General features: G+C 40.9%; 1 protein-coding gene across 2 annotated transcripts; it reads left to right on the forward strand.

Annotated features, from left to right (window-relative positions):
• Positions 1-1,599: 1,599 nt before the first annotated feature.
• On the forward strand, positions 1,600-16,406 carry ANAPC5 (anaphase promoting complex subunit 5). Of its 2 annotated transcripts, none has more exons than XM_082774516.1 (17): positions 1,600-1,823; positions 2,477-2,556; positions 3,138-3,247; positions 3,579-3,774; positions 5,565-5,634; positions 7,014-7,115; positions 8,010-8,200; positions 9,118-9,199; positions 9,882-9,971; positions 10,916-11,097; positions 11,586-11,721; positions 11,957-12,031; positions 12,782-12,903; positions 14,079-14,186; positions 14,674-14,821; positions 15,434-15,596; positions 16,008-16,406. In XM_082774516.1, exons 1-17 carry the CDS (start codon positions 1,620-1,622, stop codon positions 16,220-16,222), a joined length of 2,274 nt encoding a protein of 757 aa, XP_082630642.1. In that variant the 5' UTR covers positions 1,600-1,619; the 3' UTR covers positions 16,223-16,406. The 2 variants fall into 2 exon arrangements, with proteins under 2 accessions (XP_082630642.1, XP_082630643.1); XM_082774517.1 differs by having other exon boundaries at positions 5,568-5,634.
• Positions 16,407-16,875: the final 469 nt, after the last annotated feature.

Here is a 16,875-nt window from a genome sequence, read left to right on the forward strand (position 1 = left end):
TGTAACATGTGATTTGAGATCAGTTTATCATGTCTAAATTGTAACCACATGAATTGTTTTTAAGCAAGGGACTTGACTGCATAAAAACCAGTTTAAGAACAGAACCCCAGCTGCTACTGTGTGGCTGACGAGTGGCATTTGTGGAGGTTCTATTAATAAGAATCTTGCCCTTGCTGAGCCTCTGGATTGTGCCAAAGAAGCATTAAAAGATTTAAATCCATTAATGCTAGATGTCCCATTTACTTCTGTCATGAAAGAACAAGTAATGATGACTTGCTGCAGCTCTGTAATCCCCCAAGGTTTTACACATCATGAGAGAGTGAGGTAGGGAAGTGATTCTTACTAGGAATCATTTTTTTTTTAATGTAACAGTTTGCAAAATTTTACGTTAATGTTGAAATAAAAGTTAATCTCTGGATTTTATCTGGGAATTTCAGACTGGTTGTTACCACGCATAGTAGCACCAGGCATTACAGTAGTCACTTTTTACACCAGAGACACAATACTTCGGGATTACCTTTTGAGAAGGTTTTCAGATTACAGAGTCTTGGTTCAGCAGATTTAGTGCTGCACTAAAATACAACAGTTTCCAAATCTATGTGCCAGCTATTTAATGCTTCATAACTTCAGGTACATTACACGGGGGCTTGAGCCTTGTTCTGGTGTGATAAAGGATGACTTTTCAATTGTGTAACTTAATCTTTAACTTAATATGACCAACATAATCTCTTGCTGTCTATTTACAGGGCTGGTTATTGGGTATTGCGGGTTAATTTAAATATACTTTAAAAACGTATTTTAAACTTTACACAATATACTGTACAACACGCTGAAGGTTTATCACTTTCATTTGCATGTTGACTTTGGAGAGTTACACAGAAACGTCAGGATTTGGGCCAGATGCGTGTCACTTCCTTTTTATGCCAACTTCTGCAAACGCTGACCGCAGCGTTGGGTCTCTCTTCTCCCACTGCTCCCTGGCAGCCAATGTTGCTATTTCAGCGTTTCCGCCCAAGCTGTCATGCTTTGTTTTCAGGAAATACCAGTAAATTAACTCATATAACCTCACAGCTGTCGCTACTTCCTGCTCTTCACATTCAGATATTATAACAGAAGCTCTTTATATTCAGATATTATAACTAATGAGCATTAGTTCCTTGAGATCTAGGGTCATGCCAGCAGCAACTAACCACAACACCAAGTTTCTTAAATGGAAACGAATCCTCGGAAATTACTCCTGGCTTGATTTGCCTCCTCCTCCTCTCACAGCCCGCAGGCATGAATCCAGAGCAAGTCAACTGAGATCCCTGGGGACACGCAGATGTCTAATAACAGCGGTTTGGGGTTCTCTCACCAGAAATGGAGCTGTTTTAAAAACCGGGTGTTTTGTTGGAAGCACGACACCACAGGGAGGAACCAAAAAGCACCGCCCCCCCCCTCCCGGAACGTCTCCCCGCGGCCCCATCCTCCGGCCGGCCCCTTGGTAACGGTGCACAACCCCCGCTCCCGATTGGCCGAGGCCCCTCCCACGTGACGGCGGCGGCGGCGGCGATTGGCTGGGCGGGCGCGGGCGGTTGCCTTGACGACGGGGCGGCGGGTGATGGCGGCCGGGCGCCGCCATGGCGAGCGTGCACGAGAGCCTCTACTTCAACCCCATGATGACGAACGGCGTGGTGCACGCCAACGTCTTCGGCATCAAGGACTGGGTCACTCCCTACAAGATGGCGCTGCTCGTGCTCCTCAGCGAGCTGGGCCGCTCCGGCTCGCAGCTCGGCCTGCTGGAGAGGCGGCGCCTCAACAGGCTGCTGCTGCCCCTGCTGCAGGTCAGGGCCGGGCCGGGCTGGAGGGGAAGGGAAGGGAAAAGAGAAAAGAGAAAAGGAAAGGGGAAGGGAAAGGAAAAGGAAAAGAGAAGTGGAAGGGGAAGGGAAAAGGAAGGGGAAGGGGGCTGCTCCCTGGCACCATGGCCTGTTCAGTTTTGGGCACCTCACTACCAGAAGGACATCGAGGCCCAGGAGTGTGTCTGCAGAAGGGCTCTGAGGCTGGTGAAGGGCCTGGGACACAAGTCCTGTGAGGAGCGGCTGAGGGAACTGGGGGGGGTTGGTCTGGGAAGAGGAGGATCGGGAGAGACCTCATTGCTCTGTGCAACTGCCTGAAAGGAAACTGTGGAGAGCTGGGGGTCAGCCTCTTCTCACAGGTAACTGTGGTAGGACTAGAAGGGATGGCCTCAAGTTGTGTCAGGGGAGGTTCAGGTTGGAAATGAGGAGACGTTTTTTCTCAGAAAGAGCAGGCAGGTGTTGGGATGGGTTACCCAGGGAGGTGGTGGCATCACCATCTCTGGGGGTGCTTGAGGAGAGGTTGGACGTGGTGCTTAGGGACATGGTTTAGTGGTTGACATTGGTGGTAGGGGGAAGGTTGGACCAGATGATCTTGAAGGCCTTTTCCAACCCTAGTGATTCTGTGTCACTGTCCTCTCCAGGGTCCCGACATGCCGCTGTCACGGCTGCGCAAGGCCATCGAGGAGTCGTGCCCACACCTGGCCAGCTCCGTGCACATCAGGTGGGTGCCAGGCCCTGGCAGGCAGGGAGCTGCCCAGCACAGATGCTAAGTGGTGCTGCAGCTGGGGCGTTCCTACACTCTCACATCAGCCCCACTGTCTCTTGATAACCTCTCTGCCCATGTTTACGTGCCCAGTTGAAAGGGCTGTTTGTCCAGAGCGCAAACATGCTTCTGCAGCTTTCCTAGTTGTCACAAACAAGTTCTGAAAGGCACACAAATCAAGCATTGAGGAAATCTAGTTTAATTAAGTGTCTATGATAGAAACCACTTGTTTCAACATTAGCTAATTCAGAAAATGACAGCTTTAAAATCAGTATTTTTTTTGATTCCTAATTTTTGTTAGAGTAAAAATTCCTTCTGTTTGTTCTCTTTATTACAATAGCAGTTTAAAAAAACCTGATCATTAATTAGATTCTTATTAAAATTTAATGTGTTTTGATTTTATTCATTATGTAAAAACCTTCTGGACATAATGAACTATCTGCCTTTTGGATCTGTCAGTGCTTATTCATCTATACCTGAAATAGAGGAATATTATTTGATGTATAATGTTTAAATCCTATTTTTTTTCCCCTTTTTAGGTTGAAACTTATGGCAGAAGGAGAACTGAAAGATATGGAACAATTTTTTGATGACCTTTCAGATTCATTTTCTGGGACAGAGCCAGAAGTTCATAAAACAAGTGTAGTAGGTAACTAGCTATTGCCTGTACGCTTTAGTTGATATGATAGCTGTTATTGAAGGAATTCACTCAAGATACAACTTTGTAACCAATAATTTTCCACAATCTGCAGTTCTTGCTGCTGTTAATTGTTCTGCGATCAGATAATCTGTGAGCTTTGCCACTGAATTAATTAGAGATTTATACTGAGCAGACCTGAATTTTATCAATTGGTAGGCTGAGATGAGACACTTAAGCTAAATTAAATAGTGCAATTTAAGGTTATTACACTGATTTGTAGTCTCCTCTGAATTGGAAACCTTACCTAAAGGTGTCATAACACAGATGTTTTCCTTTGCAGGCCTGTTTCTGCGCCATATGATCTTGGCATACAATAAACTTTCTTTTAGTCAGGTCTATAAACTTTACACTGCACTTCAGCAGTATTTTCAAAATGATGAGAAAAAAAGTGGAATTGATGAGAATGATATGGAGCTGACGAATACAGAAGAACAGGAGGGGAAAATGGAGAAAGAAGAACTTGATGCACCTCTAAGGTGATATATTAATACGTTAAGTCTTTTCCACTTCTGTCAGCAAATTAGTTGCATTTCAGATTGCTTCTGTACACATCAGTGTAAGCTGAACCTTTGTCCAGGTCAAGCTTCTACTCCTGTTAAACTTCGCGAAGTCCATGGACGCTCATCTGTGCCTGTCCTATCACAAATGCCACATTACAATCTGGGATAATTTAATTTTAGTGCAAGTGGACAAATTATAGGAACTTCAGCTGCAGTATTGAGATGTAGTGTACCATAAACTCGTATTCGCTCATATCCAACTTAGAGCAGGATGTCGCCAATTTGTCTAATGCATAAAGTTTAGGTCAAGGCCAAAACTTAAGAATATTGGCTTAAAAATTCATGAACAGTATTTTTGCTAAAGAAGTGATTATCATAGTAATCTGATCTTGTTGATTTTTTTTTTTTTTTTTAGGCCTGTGTACAGATCACAGAGCTTGTGCTGATGTTGTTGGTTTGCGGTTACTCAACTTTAAATGGTTATTGTAGTTCAGCAATACACACTGAATCTGGTTTCTTTCCTGTAGCAGCTGCTTACTGTTTTCTGCACAGATAATGTTAAAATACTGCATGTTAAATGTTAAATATTATGTTTAAAATACCGATTTGCTTGAGGAGGAGGGGAAGAAAGGGGAAGTGATGTCACCTTTGTATTCAGAAAGTTCTGTCTTTATATTACTGATTAAGGCATGTGAAGAGGAGATAACCAGCTGTGTGTGTTTTGTTTTTTTTTTTTCTCTCCTGGAGCCTAGTGCACTCTGGCCGAGTTGGGTGGCCTCCCCGTTTCCGTGGTGCCACCCTGTGGTATCATTTGTAAATGGCAGCAGTTGTGCTTGCTCTCAGAAGATGGCGGTGCCCCATTCTCACGCTCACACAGGGAATTGCAGCCTAAAGGCCAGATGCTGCCCATTTTCCTTCTGTACAGCCCGCTGCTGAATGATTCTTACCTGGTTATGCTAGGGTGTGATGTGCTAAAGCTGTTGGAAAGAGCACTGCTGCTTCCAGCAAGGAAAGATTCCTCTTTGAGGAAAAAAAAATAAGCTTAATATTTTGGTTTCTCTTTTTGCTTTTCTCCAAATAAAAATAATGACATTTATTTAAATAAAAAGATGTATGGGAGGCATTCCACTCGCTAAAATGTTACACTGTAAGAATAATCCTCAAAGTATTTTGTGTATCCATTTACTTAAAGTGTGCTTTTAAAATTGTCTTCATATAAGCTCATGCTTGGGCATGCTCTACTGTAGCTTGAGTCAGTTAACAATTTTGGAGTCTTGCTTTGTGCTGTAGCTGTTGTCTTTCCATGGAATGAACTTTGGGCTGCTTTGCAGAGCAGCTGTTTTCTGGAGTGATGTATGTGGTGAAAGTGCCAGTTCATTTCTTTGTGAATATCTTTAGAAAAAAAGGAAGAAGAAAAAAAAAAAGGAACCAGACATTTAAGTATATCACCACAAATCTTGTATCTGCTGTTGTTGTTTTTGTTTGTTTGTTTGTTTGTTTTTAAATACATGTGTATTTGGGGTAACATTCATACTGACCACAGTCTGTGCAGGCTGAAGATTGCAACTAAACAGTGTAAAATCACTTGGATTGTTAAGTTTGATGTGGTGGATTTTATTCTGTATTATTTTTTCTCCTTTTATTTTCCTTTTGTGCTGTTGAGCTCTACTATCTCATAAAAATTCATAAAGCGAAAGTGTGGAGTGTCTGATAAAAAGTATTTTCTCTATTTCATTGCCATTGTTTCTAACCAGAGTGCTTTTTAGCAGGGAAGAAGAGGTATCTTGCAGTGGGCCTCTTTCCCAGAAACAAGCAGAGTATTTTCTTTCTCAGCAGGTATGTTAGTTCTGAATGAAGTTGAGTAAATGATCTGTAAGATGATCTTCACCTTCAGTTTTATCCACAGTGTCAAAATGATGTTTTTTTTTAATATCTGTTAAAGGTTTGTTAATTATCTCAAATGTAGTTGCTCAGTATGAGCACTTGGGGTTAGAATTGTTTCATCTAAGCATGTACACCAGATGATGATATTTGATTCTGAGAAGGTCACTTCTGTTCTGACTGCTTGCTTCAGATGTGCTGTCTGCTAAATGTGCAATGTTGTTGGTTATTTCAGCTGGTAAATACAAAAAGGAGCAAAAATACAGATGGGCACCATTGTTAGTAAATGCACTGGGTGCTTATAATCATTTGCTAATAAAATAACATAATATGTACCGTTTCATACGCATTTAAAAAGCTCAAAGTGACTTCTCAATCCCACTAGGACCTTTACTTTTAAGGGTTGTTGCATCTAGCAGCCTGACCGCAGCAAGGTTCTGCAGCTCCACGCCCCCTGGTGCAACCAGTGGCAAGGCTGAATGTTACCTGCTACCCCAGTTCCCTCTGGCTGCTCAGGGTGAAGGTCTGTTAGGGGAAATGTGTGCATACTTTTGCACCCTTGCTCTCTCAATTCTGCCAGTAGTTGAGCTTCAAAACTCAGTTTATCAAGTAACTGTCACCTGGATTGCCCTGTGTCTAGTTCTGGCACAGGCACGCAGAGTCCTGCAATCCAGCTCCAGTTGCTGGCACTCTAGCTGCCTTATACACACGTGCACGTGGAATGGAGAGCCCCTCATCCAGGAGCAGTTAGAAGTGAGATTAATTGAGAAGACAAGACAGTTATGATTTACAGATTTTTTTTTACCTGTGTGTATAACAAACCTTTTCTCTCCTAATTAGAATATTTTGGAGGAATCAGATGCTTAGGATGGTTCTGAAATGTGAAGTCCTTTTATTATTCACTAATGCTTATTCCTGTAAATAGATTATTAATTTTGCTTATCAATTGATCTACTTCCTAAAGCAAAATATGGATTCACTTTTGCTTAGTTTGGTGTCCTGATTGTTTTTTGTTCGTGAAAGAAGCGTGTAATTCCAGTGAGCAATCTGCTGTACTAGTTCTTAAAAAGGAAACTTAAAATTCTTTAAGTACCTTTGAACAGTCATTTGAATAAGCTTTTATTTTACTCAGTCTCTCTGATCTCTGGAAAGTGAATGCTGTAATATAGGATAGAATAAAACTGCCACGGATGTTTCAGTGTCATAATAGAGCTGTTCTGAAATCTTCTTTAACGCTTTCTCTGGAGATGACAGAGAAAATGACAATCATGTACCAAAATGTATTCCTAATGCTCCACTTGGAGTTACTTAGCATTGGTTTCATTTTTTTCCAGGCTTCTTTACTAAAGAACGATGAAACAAAGGCTCTTACTCCAGCATCGTTACAAAAGGAATTGAACAACTTGTTAAAATTTAATCCAGACTTTGCTGAAGCAGTAAGTGTCTTTTTCTTCATCTGAAATGGTTTTAAAGGGATTTCTTCATATCTCTAGGATGGGATTATTTGGGAGTATTTTATTCTATATTGAAACATAAGCAGATGATGAAAATGTGAGCAAGTTCCATGTAAATGTTTAGTAATTCAGACCGAAACTCCTGAAGGTACCGAAACCTCAATTAAGCTAAGTACTTAACAACATGTCTGGCTTTATGCATAGAAATAATCCTCTTAATTTTGGTGGGTCTGTGTCAGTGCATTCTTATTGAACTAAATCTAAAACTTTTTTCCTCAAAAATGTCAGGCCTCACACTTGCATAGATTAAAAACTAGCATTGGGTGGAATACCTGCTGATTTTGATTTTTGATGTTCACTTCACTTCTGGAGCTTAGCTGCAATTCACAGTGAAAGCAACAGACAGCTCATGTTGAGAGTTGGTTCCAGACCTGCACTGCAAGCATTTGCCTTGTTCCTAGAGAACTTACTCTTGAGCGGGTGCCTTTCTTTCTGCACAACATTTGGAAGCCGTGTTCATGCTTCTGAGTACCTTCCTGAGTGCAGACACAGTAGAAGTTGTGCCTCCATTCCCACTCAGCACATAAATACAGGCATTCTGCCTATGCAGATGTCTTGGGCTGGGTGGAATAATTCTCATGGCCTGATCTTGGAAGATCCTGTTAGGAGAATGACCAGCTCTATTCAAGAATTAGAGAAGTTCTGCACATCTCATTTTATCAGTATCATTGTGACTTCTGGTCAGCACTTTCCTGGCCATATCTATCGCTTCATGCTTGCACTTGCTGGACAGTAAGACAACACATGGTAAGTATAAACCAAAACTTTGTTTTAATAGCTCCATATAGTTGAAACTGATTTTGTTTCAATTTTTAGCATTATTTAAGCTACTTAAACAGTCTCAGAGTGCAAGATGTCTTCAGTTCAACGCACAGCCTTCTTCATTATTTTGACCGTTTAATTCTCACTGGAGCAGAAAGCAAAAGCAATGGGGACGAAGGTTATGGTCGGAGTCTGAGATATGCTGCTCTGAATCTAGCTGCGCTGCACTGCCGCTTTGGCCATTAGTAAGTCAAAATGTTGTACTGCACACTTAAAATTCATCTCACTGTATCCCCTAAGTACTGACGGATAGGCCTTCAGTTCATTTTGAAAATCTGTTTGAGAGAAGGGACTTGTCTAATTTGATAGCAGCTATAGTTGGCTTGGAATTTTCTTGTAATCCTGATTTGTTTTGGTTTGTTTTTATTTTGACATTTATTTGGTTTCCATAATAACCGGGCCATTTACAGCACGGTGAGAGCTGACATTTGTCTGCATCCGTTTGTGACCATTTCCTAGGGATTTAAGTTCTCCATTGCTACATTTCCATGACCTCAGAAAGGTCAGTGGACATAAGTGCTTATTTCCAACTATATTCCCAAGAAAGTACAGTTGTTCTTCTGTTATATTCAAATCAATATAGAGCTGATCATCTGGAAGAAGAATAATTAAAGAAAAAGCCATTTAGGAGATGCATATTTTTAAAAAGCCGTAGCGGTGGGTGTTATTTTATTGATAAAGCTGGCTCACCTATCTCCATATACAGTTTTCATTTATTGGCTGCTTCTTGGATGGATCCTGTAAAAGGACTGGAGATGGAAAGGAGATAAGAAAAATTAATGACCATTATTTCTATATAGGGAGATACTTAATGTTGCCCCTGTTCAAACACTAATTTGGCACTTTGGCATGTACACAGGTTTGAAAGCCTGCTCAGGGGTTACAGTTGCATTCTTGTAGTGGCTTGCAGATGCCATCGTGCTCATTAGCCTTGGGTCTAGAATATGTTGCTGGACCGCTAGGCTTTGCCGTTCAGTCTTTTAAATCAGTTTTCTTCTGAGTGCGATATGCATAATTTAGATCAGTATTCCTCTGTGGTGTTGTAATGCTGTATTTTAAGCACGGTGGTGATCCTAATACGTTCTTTTTTGTTTGCTGATAGTCAACAAGCTGAACTTGCGCTTCAGGAAGCCATCCGAATTGCACAGGAGTCTAACGATCATGTTTGCTTGCAGCACTGCCTGGTAAGATAGCCATGTTGAAACAGAGGTTAAGTCACCTTTGTCTGTTACCTCAGCCTTTGAACTGTTGCAGAACTACTCTTACAGTAATATTTTGTCAAGCGGATCAATAATTTGAAGGTGACTGTCCCGCAGTGGGGTGATGTTTTTAGCAGATGGGTCACCAGGAGCAACAAACACTGGAGAGTAGGGAGATCACAGGACAGTTTTGTTGTGACTCGGGTTTACTTCCTTAAACAGGAGTTGTGATCCCAGAGTTACTCAGTACTAAGCTCAAAGTTTAGTCTGATGTGCTTTAAAGAGCTGAAGTATTTCATAAGCTTTCTTCTTACTATCTTCTGGATTTTCACAGAGTTATCCTCCTTTTCACCAAACAAAAAAGGAGGAAGGGAAGACTTAATTTTCTCTCTATTTTCTTCTGTAATGAACATCAGTACTGTAATGAGAGAATCTCTGCAACCAAACTCTGGAGTTGCTGCATTCCACAATTGACTGTATAATGGGTTTCTGTGCATTACTCTGAAACCTCCAGTATTGACTCCAGTATTGTGAGGCCCATGCCCAGCCAGGCTAGACTTCTGATATATTTTGGTGATTCCAGAATTTTCATGCATTTCGTGCAATGCTGTAAAATGCTGTAGCGATCAGCTATTTGCAGTGACATTTTAACTTTTTCCCTTACTAGAGCTGGTTATACATCTTGGAACAGAAGATATTTGATAGCTGTGTTCTGCTGGAGCACTCAGTAAACAAATCTTTACACTTTGGTTTGCCCGTAAGTCTGTTTCATTTATCCTTAACTGTATTCTAAAACCTTTATATGGGAGTGAAGGGGTGTATGCATGGTAGGTTTTTTGTTTGTTTTTTTTTGGGGGGTGGACAAAATTATTATTACAAAATATGTAATTGAATTTAAACCAACCTATTTTATACTCCAAAATCTACCTGTTTCTATTATTTTGACTCTTTATATTAACAACCAGAATTTAGTTGCTTTATTGTGAGTGCATTATCACAAGGCATACTGTTTTTCCTTCTGCCTTGTTTGTTTTTCAGGCAGGAGAACTGTGGCCACTAGCCTGGCCCTATGCACCATTTAGGTCCATAATGCAATCTGCTGGTGCTCAAGGGAGGTTCTTATGCCTCAGCCTTCCCTGAAACTCAGTGCTGATGCCTCTGACAGAGCTTTGAATGCATTTACTTGTATGGCTCTGGCCCAGCTGTGAAATCTTGCATGGTAGCCCTCCCTTTAGATGGTTTTATGCCCTGTATCAATTGCTGTTTTCCCCAAGATCTGCAACCTCTTTGAATTGTTCTAAAAGGAACTAAACTGCTGATGTTGGGAGATGAAAGCAGACATGGCTATTTGGTGGGGAAGGGGAGGAAAGGCTCTCTGTTTTCACAGCTGTTTCATCACTGGAGAAATCCAGGTACAAGTCCAGTCATCCTCTTTAAGACTCCTGTGTGGAGGAGTGGAAATTACCTTTCACATCTATCAAACTGGCATTCATGTATGTGTGGGTGTGTGTAAGTGTGTATTTAAAGAAATGCCTGGAGCAGTGTTCCTTTGTCTGTGCTGAATAACATCACATCTTTTTCTTTGGGATTTTTTTCTTAATTTATAACTCTTGCTCTGGTATAGTTCACAGGTGTAGTGCGTAGCTATCATCTATCATCTTTCAATGACTTTCTTTTATGTTTTTTTTCCCCTCTTCCCAGTACCTTGCTTCCCTGGGAATACAATCCTTGGTTCAGCGAAGAGCTTTTGCAGGAAAGGCTGCCAACAAACTAATGGATGCCTTAAAAGATTCTGATCTGTTGCACTGGAAACACAGCTTGTCAGAGCTTATTGATATTAGTATAGCACAGAAGACTGCCATTTGGAGACTATATGGCCGCAGGTATTTCATTTCTTTTCAACTCTTGGGTGAGCTCACTGTACTTGGTAGCACATAATGCATTCTGAGTTATTTATATAGATGTAACAAGTGACTGTGTCTCTCCAGTGCACTAAAATAAAGCAATCAGATAGTGATTTGGTATAGGCTGGGTTCAATTATTTCCATTTCCTTGTGTTCATTCAAAAATCATACTGGAGAAGAGATTGAGTTTGCATTTAGTAGTGGCAAATAGTGCATAAGTCATTGCCGTGTCCCCATTTTCAGCATCACTGTGCTTGGACCACGTGCAGCTTTTGGTTTGTAGCGTTGGATGTGCTTGCATAGTCTAGAGTTCCTGGGTAGCAGTTGTTTTACAAGTTTGCATTCTCCCCCAGGCCACTGGCTTACCCTGAAAATCAGTCTGTAGACCACAGTCATAACAAGACTCTAGATTAAAAAATGGTGGTTGGTTGTTGCTTGAAAGCTAAAAGATGTTTCTCTTGCTCAAGCACCATGGCACTTCAACAAGCCCAAACATTGCTGAGCATGAACAGTCTGGAGGCTGTGAATGTGGGCGTTCAGCAGAATAACACGGAGTCCTTTGCTGTAGTATTGTGTCACCTGGCTGAGCTGCATGCAGAGCAGGTGAGTTTTATGGCTAGTCGCACAAAAAGTCATTTGGTTGAGAGGATGTGTGGGTGGTGTTGACAGAGAGTGCGAGACTTGAATCATGTTTTCTTCTGCCTTTAATGTCTGTATTAGGAACAAAGAAAATAAAGGGCTTTTACCTGGCGAGTTCTTGCCATGAAGGTTGGGTCGAAATCAAGGGGAGCGGTGCTTGCCCTGGTCTGTTTATCAGAGTGCTGTTTTTGTGTTACAGGGGTACTTTGCAGCTGCTTCTGAAATACTGAAACATCTAAAGGAGAGATTCCCTCCCAATAGCCAGCATGCACAGGTAGAATATATGCGATTTAGCCTGTAACTTGCATAACTGTTACACAATAGGACCTGAATTCATACCCTCTTTACTCTGGATGCTTTGGGTTATATGTTTGCTGATCTCATTTGGCTCATGACCCCTCCCAAAGCCACATAGCATAAACTCTGCTGTAAAAGCATGAAGAAGAAGCCTTTGTTTTAATTGCCTCCTAAGAAAAGGCTGATTAAATAGAACTGTAAGTAACAGAGGAATATACATCTGCTTCATGAGCACACACAGGAATCAAATGGTCTACGTCAATTTGGAGCTTCAAAGTACTGTTTAATTAGTGGTAATTATTTTGATATATTACACTCCAGAAATAACTGAGAAGAGGCTGTTTTTGTGCAACACTGGGAAACGTTAATATGTCAGTCTAAAAGGCACTGTTTATTTTAAAGTGTTTAAGATTCTATTAAATTTAGCTTGGTCCTTCTCTTTTTGTTATAGAACAAGTCTACTATTTTAAAGTAATAGTAATGGTTTTAAAGCTTTTTTTTAACTTAAAATATGGTCAAATAGGTGAACTGTGCCATTGAAACACTACTCCAGGCCTAAGGATTTCTGTTGAGGACTGTAATTTAAAAAATACAGTAATTGGACAGTCGAGTTAGTTGTGTCTAGACATAAATATCCACGGGGGAAATAAAAATTAAGTTCTAACTTGGGGTTAGACAGTGAGCAGGTGCAACTTCTAAAACATGTTCCTGGATGTTCTTTGTTTAGCTTTGGATGCTGTTTGATCAAAAAATACAGTTTGAAAGAGCCATGAATGATGGCAGATACCATATAGCAGATTCTCTTGTAGCAGGAATTACAGCACTTAGTAGCATTGAAGGAGTATACAGGTAAGAAATCGTGAATCCGCATATGTTTGCAGGTGTATCCCATGAAGATAATGAAAAACATAGCAAAATGGTTGCTGGCAATCACGTGTGTTTGTGTTCTTCCCTTTCCAGAGTTAATTACAGTCGTGTTGTCTAATGTGTAGTGCTTATTCCATTACAGTATATCCTGTAATCATAATTTCTAGTTGTTTCTCTGGACGTTCTAAGAACAGGAATAGCACCGGTGGATTTCTTGTTGTTTTAGCGGTGTAGATCTGGCCTGAGAACACAAAATATTTCTTCAAAATTTGCCATGGTAGCTGTAGTCAAACCTGAGCACTATGCAAAATTTTATAAAAAGACAGATCTAAGGGACCTAAGGCCAAATCTCAACTCTGATACAGTCAGAGCTTGAGTTATGTCTTCATCTGTGTCCTAGTTTCCACATCCGCAAAATGGGACAATACTTTTTTCTGTCACCTCAATTTGTTCTCGTTTCTGAATGGAAACGTTAGAAATAGAATAGGGTTAAAACTTGTTATTTGCTGAGCATGAAGACAGTTTGCTGTTGAAATAAATTTCTTGTTGTTTTGCAATGAGGCAAAACACCTAAAAACATAGCCGGTGCCAGTAAGCCGGAAGATCGCTATTCAAGCTGTGGGACCTGATGCTTGTCCTTCTGGAACTGGACTGTCTGTTACTTCCCTGATCTTTAAATATAGCACTCAGTATATGGGTTTGGGGTGTTTTTACACATCCCCTACAGCTATGTATTTGTTTTTTTATTTCCTTGTTCTCACTCTTTCCCTCTCGCTCTGTGTCCTTGTTAGCTTATGCCAATTTTAGCTACCTTACATCATACCTGTTTTTCATCCACAAATAATTACTTCTGCTTTCCAGTTTGCATGCCCTCCCACTTCTGCTGCCTCTTTGGCCTTTGTTTTTGGCAATCCCTATTTTCTATCTAAAGCTGTTTCGTGAGTTTGATCCTTTCTGCTGTGAGTTGTCCAGCAATCAGAGCTACTTGGTTTTCCCTCTGCCTCTGTGCATAGCACGAACATGCTTTGTCAGAGTGCTGTTCTGCTGTCACAAGAAACAGAGGTCACAAAATAAAGACCTGTTTTACCGTGTTCTGAAGAGCAGATTTGTGTTTAAAATATTTATATATCAGTGATGTCTTCTTTCTACCACGGCAGAAAAGCCATTGTATTGAAAGCCCAAAATCAAATGTCAGAGGCGCACAAACTCTTGCAGAAACTGTTGATCCACTGCCAGAAAATCAAGAACACTGAGATGGTGATTAGGTAAGAATGCTTAATTTTCAGAGTATTAAAGCCACTTCGCAGTGATTAGAATCAGCCACTTCAATTTGTCTGTGTTCGGACTTCACCAGTCCTCAGGTTACCTAAAATGATTTGGAGATTGTGAAATAATTATTTCATTTGTTAAACATGGTATGGAGGAATCCTCAAAATATCACGGAATTGAAACCTAGCACCACGTTATATATGTATATGTAACCTAAAAGGTATTGAATGTTTGCAAAATGAATAATAAGAAGAAACATGAATGTAACTGTGCCTTTGTGCCAACCTTCAGAGTAGTTAATGTTATTTCATCTTTGTAAGGAGGTGGGATTTCCTCTTAAGGGTGCAATTTAAGTTTATTGTATGTACAGTAATGTAATTCATAATAAAATCAATACTGTTACGGATGGAGTAATTGGGAAACAAGTGGCCGTGTTTCATCAAAAGAAAACAGTTTATAGTTCTCTCCTTCTCTGTTGATTAGCGTACTGCTGTCAATAGCAGAGCTCTACTGGAGGTCTTCATGCCACACCATAGCCTTGCCTGTTCTACTGCAGGCTCTGGCCCTCTCTCGAGAATATAGTCTACAGTACTTGGCTTCTGAGACTGTGCTGAACTTGGCTTTCTCCCAGGTAGGTTTGATTTGTGTTTTCACAGGGCTGTGTGGCAACATTTTTGCTGGGGATCTGGGTACAGTTTTCACTCCTGTGAGATTTAAAACCATAACCTTGTCGGAATTAAATTATCGATTCTGATGAAGTACATTCTAAATGTAAAATCTTTTGGGGAAGCTAATAAAAGTTGAGTTCCATGTGTATCGGTAAGATGGGTAGCTATTGTATATACTTAAGTAGGCAAGCATAAATTGGCCCTGCATTCATTTCTCCAGTTGTTATTTTTATGCTGTTTTTTCAGCTTTCTAGTAGCACAGTTTGGCATGTGGCTGAATTAAAAATAATGCTGGTACTGGAGTTCAGTTACACTGTTTATTCTGAGCTGGCAGGGACCTGGTTGTCAGCACTGACTGGAGTGGAGGAGCCATGCCTAATCATTCCAGATAGTAGTTCATGTCTCCTAGTAAATTTTGATTTACAAGAAGATTGTGGGGAAGAAAATGACGTCCTTGTCTGTAGCATTGCTGTGTTGGAAACAGATGTGGCTTTTGTGGCTTATTCTGGTCTTCGCAGAAGGTCATGATCTCACCAGTAGATTCCAGCATTAGACAAGCAAAGTTTCTCTTTCAGCTGATCCTTGGCATTCCTGAACAAGCCCTGAATATTTTGCACATGGCAATTGAACCTGTCTTGGCCCATGGAGCTGTACTGGACAAAGGCTGTGCCATGTTCCTGGTGGCCAAGTGTCAGGTGGCTTCTGCAGCTTCCTACGCTCAACAGAAGAAGATTGAAGGTAATGTGAAGAGTTAACTCTTCCCCACTGAAACTGCGCTCAGTTGAGAGATACAAACCAGGGCATATATTGGAGTCCTGCTACACAATCACCATTAATGAAGTTTAAACGATATAGGGGAGTGTATTACCTGGTAATCAGATAGGAGAATTAATTTGGAATTAGTTGTTCAACAGATGCAGTGTTTATAACAGCAAGTTGTTTATGCGGTTTATCTGCGTGCTTCAACACCCGTATTTTGCAGCAAAGGTTGAATAACAGACACTAGCTGAAGGACCATGTTGCTAAGACACAAACTGTTTTGAAAAGCTGAGGAATTTATAATTGGGCTCCTTAGAATGGAGCTGCATTGCTCGGAGTTGTTGTTGTTGTGTTATTTTCTTAAGTATGACTGTCCCACCTTTCTCACAGCTTTGGAATCCGCTATTCTGAATCTAAATGAAGCTAAGACTTACTTTGCCAAAGTGGACTGCAAAGAGCAGCTCAGAGATGTTCTCTACTTCCAAGCCCGGCTGTTCCACACCCTAGGCAAGACCCAGGAAAGGAATAAATGTGCCATGTTGTTCCGTCAGTTGCACCAGGAACTGCCTGCACATGGTGTCCCCTTGATAAATGCATTCAAGTGACGCATTTAAAGATGAGATTTGTTTGTTTTCCTCTTTTTCTTCATTTTTTTTTTTTTTTTTTTTTTACAAATGTCTTTTTACTATATTCAGTCATTTGTGTTTCAGAATAACTGCCAATAAATCATGGTCTTCTATGGAACATGCTTGTACTTTGTTTGCAATGACTTAGGGGAATGCATAGGTTTTCACCCATTTTGCTTTTCTTCTGTGCTTGAAATTAAGAATTGAAAGAGGGGGGGGGGGGGAAAGAAAGGAATCGACTGCATTACAGACATGCTGTGGGGAGCAGCACTGTCACGATGAAATCTCTCAGTGACATTTTCAGAATCAGCGCTGCCCTTATGAACACCGGGGTACAAAAATAGTGAAAAATGTAGGTGAGGCTTTTTTGTGCTCAGTTTAAGTGGTACAGAAGGGGAAGTCTCATGTGAATGCTTTCCTTTCCTTGTGCTTAACCTGCCCATCATCTGTGTTACTCTGTAGACATGGATGGTGCTGGCAGAAGGGGAAAACAGGATTCAGTTGGAAGGCTTTAATGGTACAAAGTCCCGGCACTGTTGCGTTAGGCATGTCCTTGTGCAAAGAGTGGCTCAGAAAAGGAAAATGTGCAAACAAGAGCAAGAGCCTTAGCTCAGCTGAACTACGTTTACTGT

The sequence above is a fragment of the Aythya marila genome (assembly GCF_965140915.1).
Source record: "Aythya marila genome assembly, chromosome: 17".
Lineage (NCBI taxonomy): Eukaryota > Metazoa > Chordata > Aves > Anseriformes > Anatidae > Aythya > Aythya marila.

Coding starts and splice junctions, on each gene's coding strand:
- ANAPC5 (XM_082774516.1), top strand. CDS start 1,620: ATGGCGAGCGTGCACGAGAGCCTCTACTTCAACCCCATGATGACGAAC. Junction 11,098..11,585: donor TGGAGACTATATGGCCGCAG/GTATTTCATTTC, acceptor CTCTTGCTCAAG/CACCATGGCACTTCAACAAG. Junction 15,597..16,007: donor TCAACAGAAGAAGATTGAAG/GTAATGTGAAGA, acceptor CCTTTCTCACAG/CTTTGGAATCCGCTATTCTG.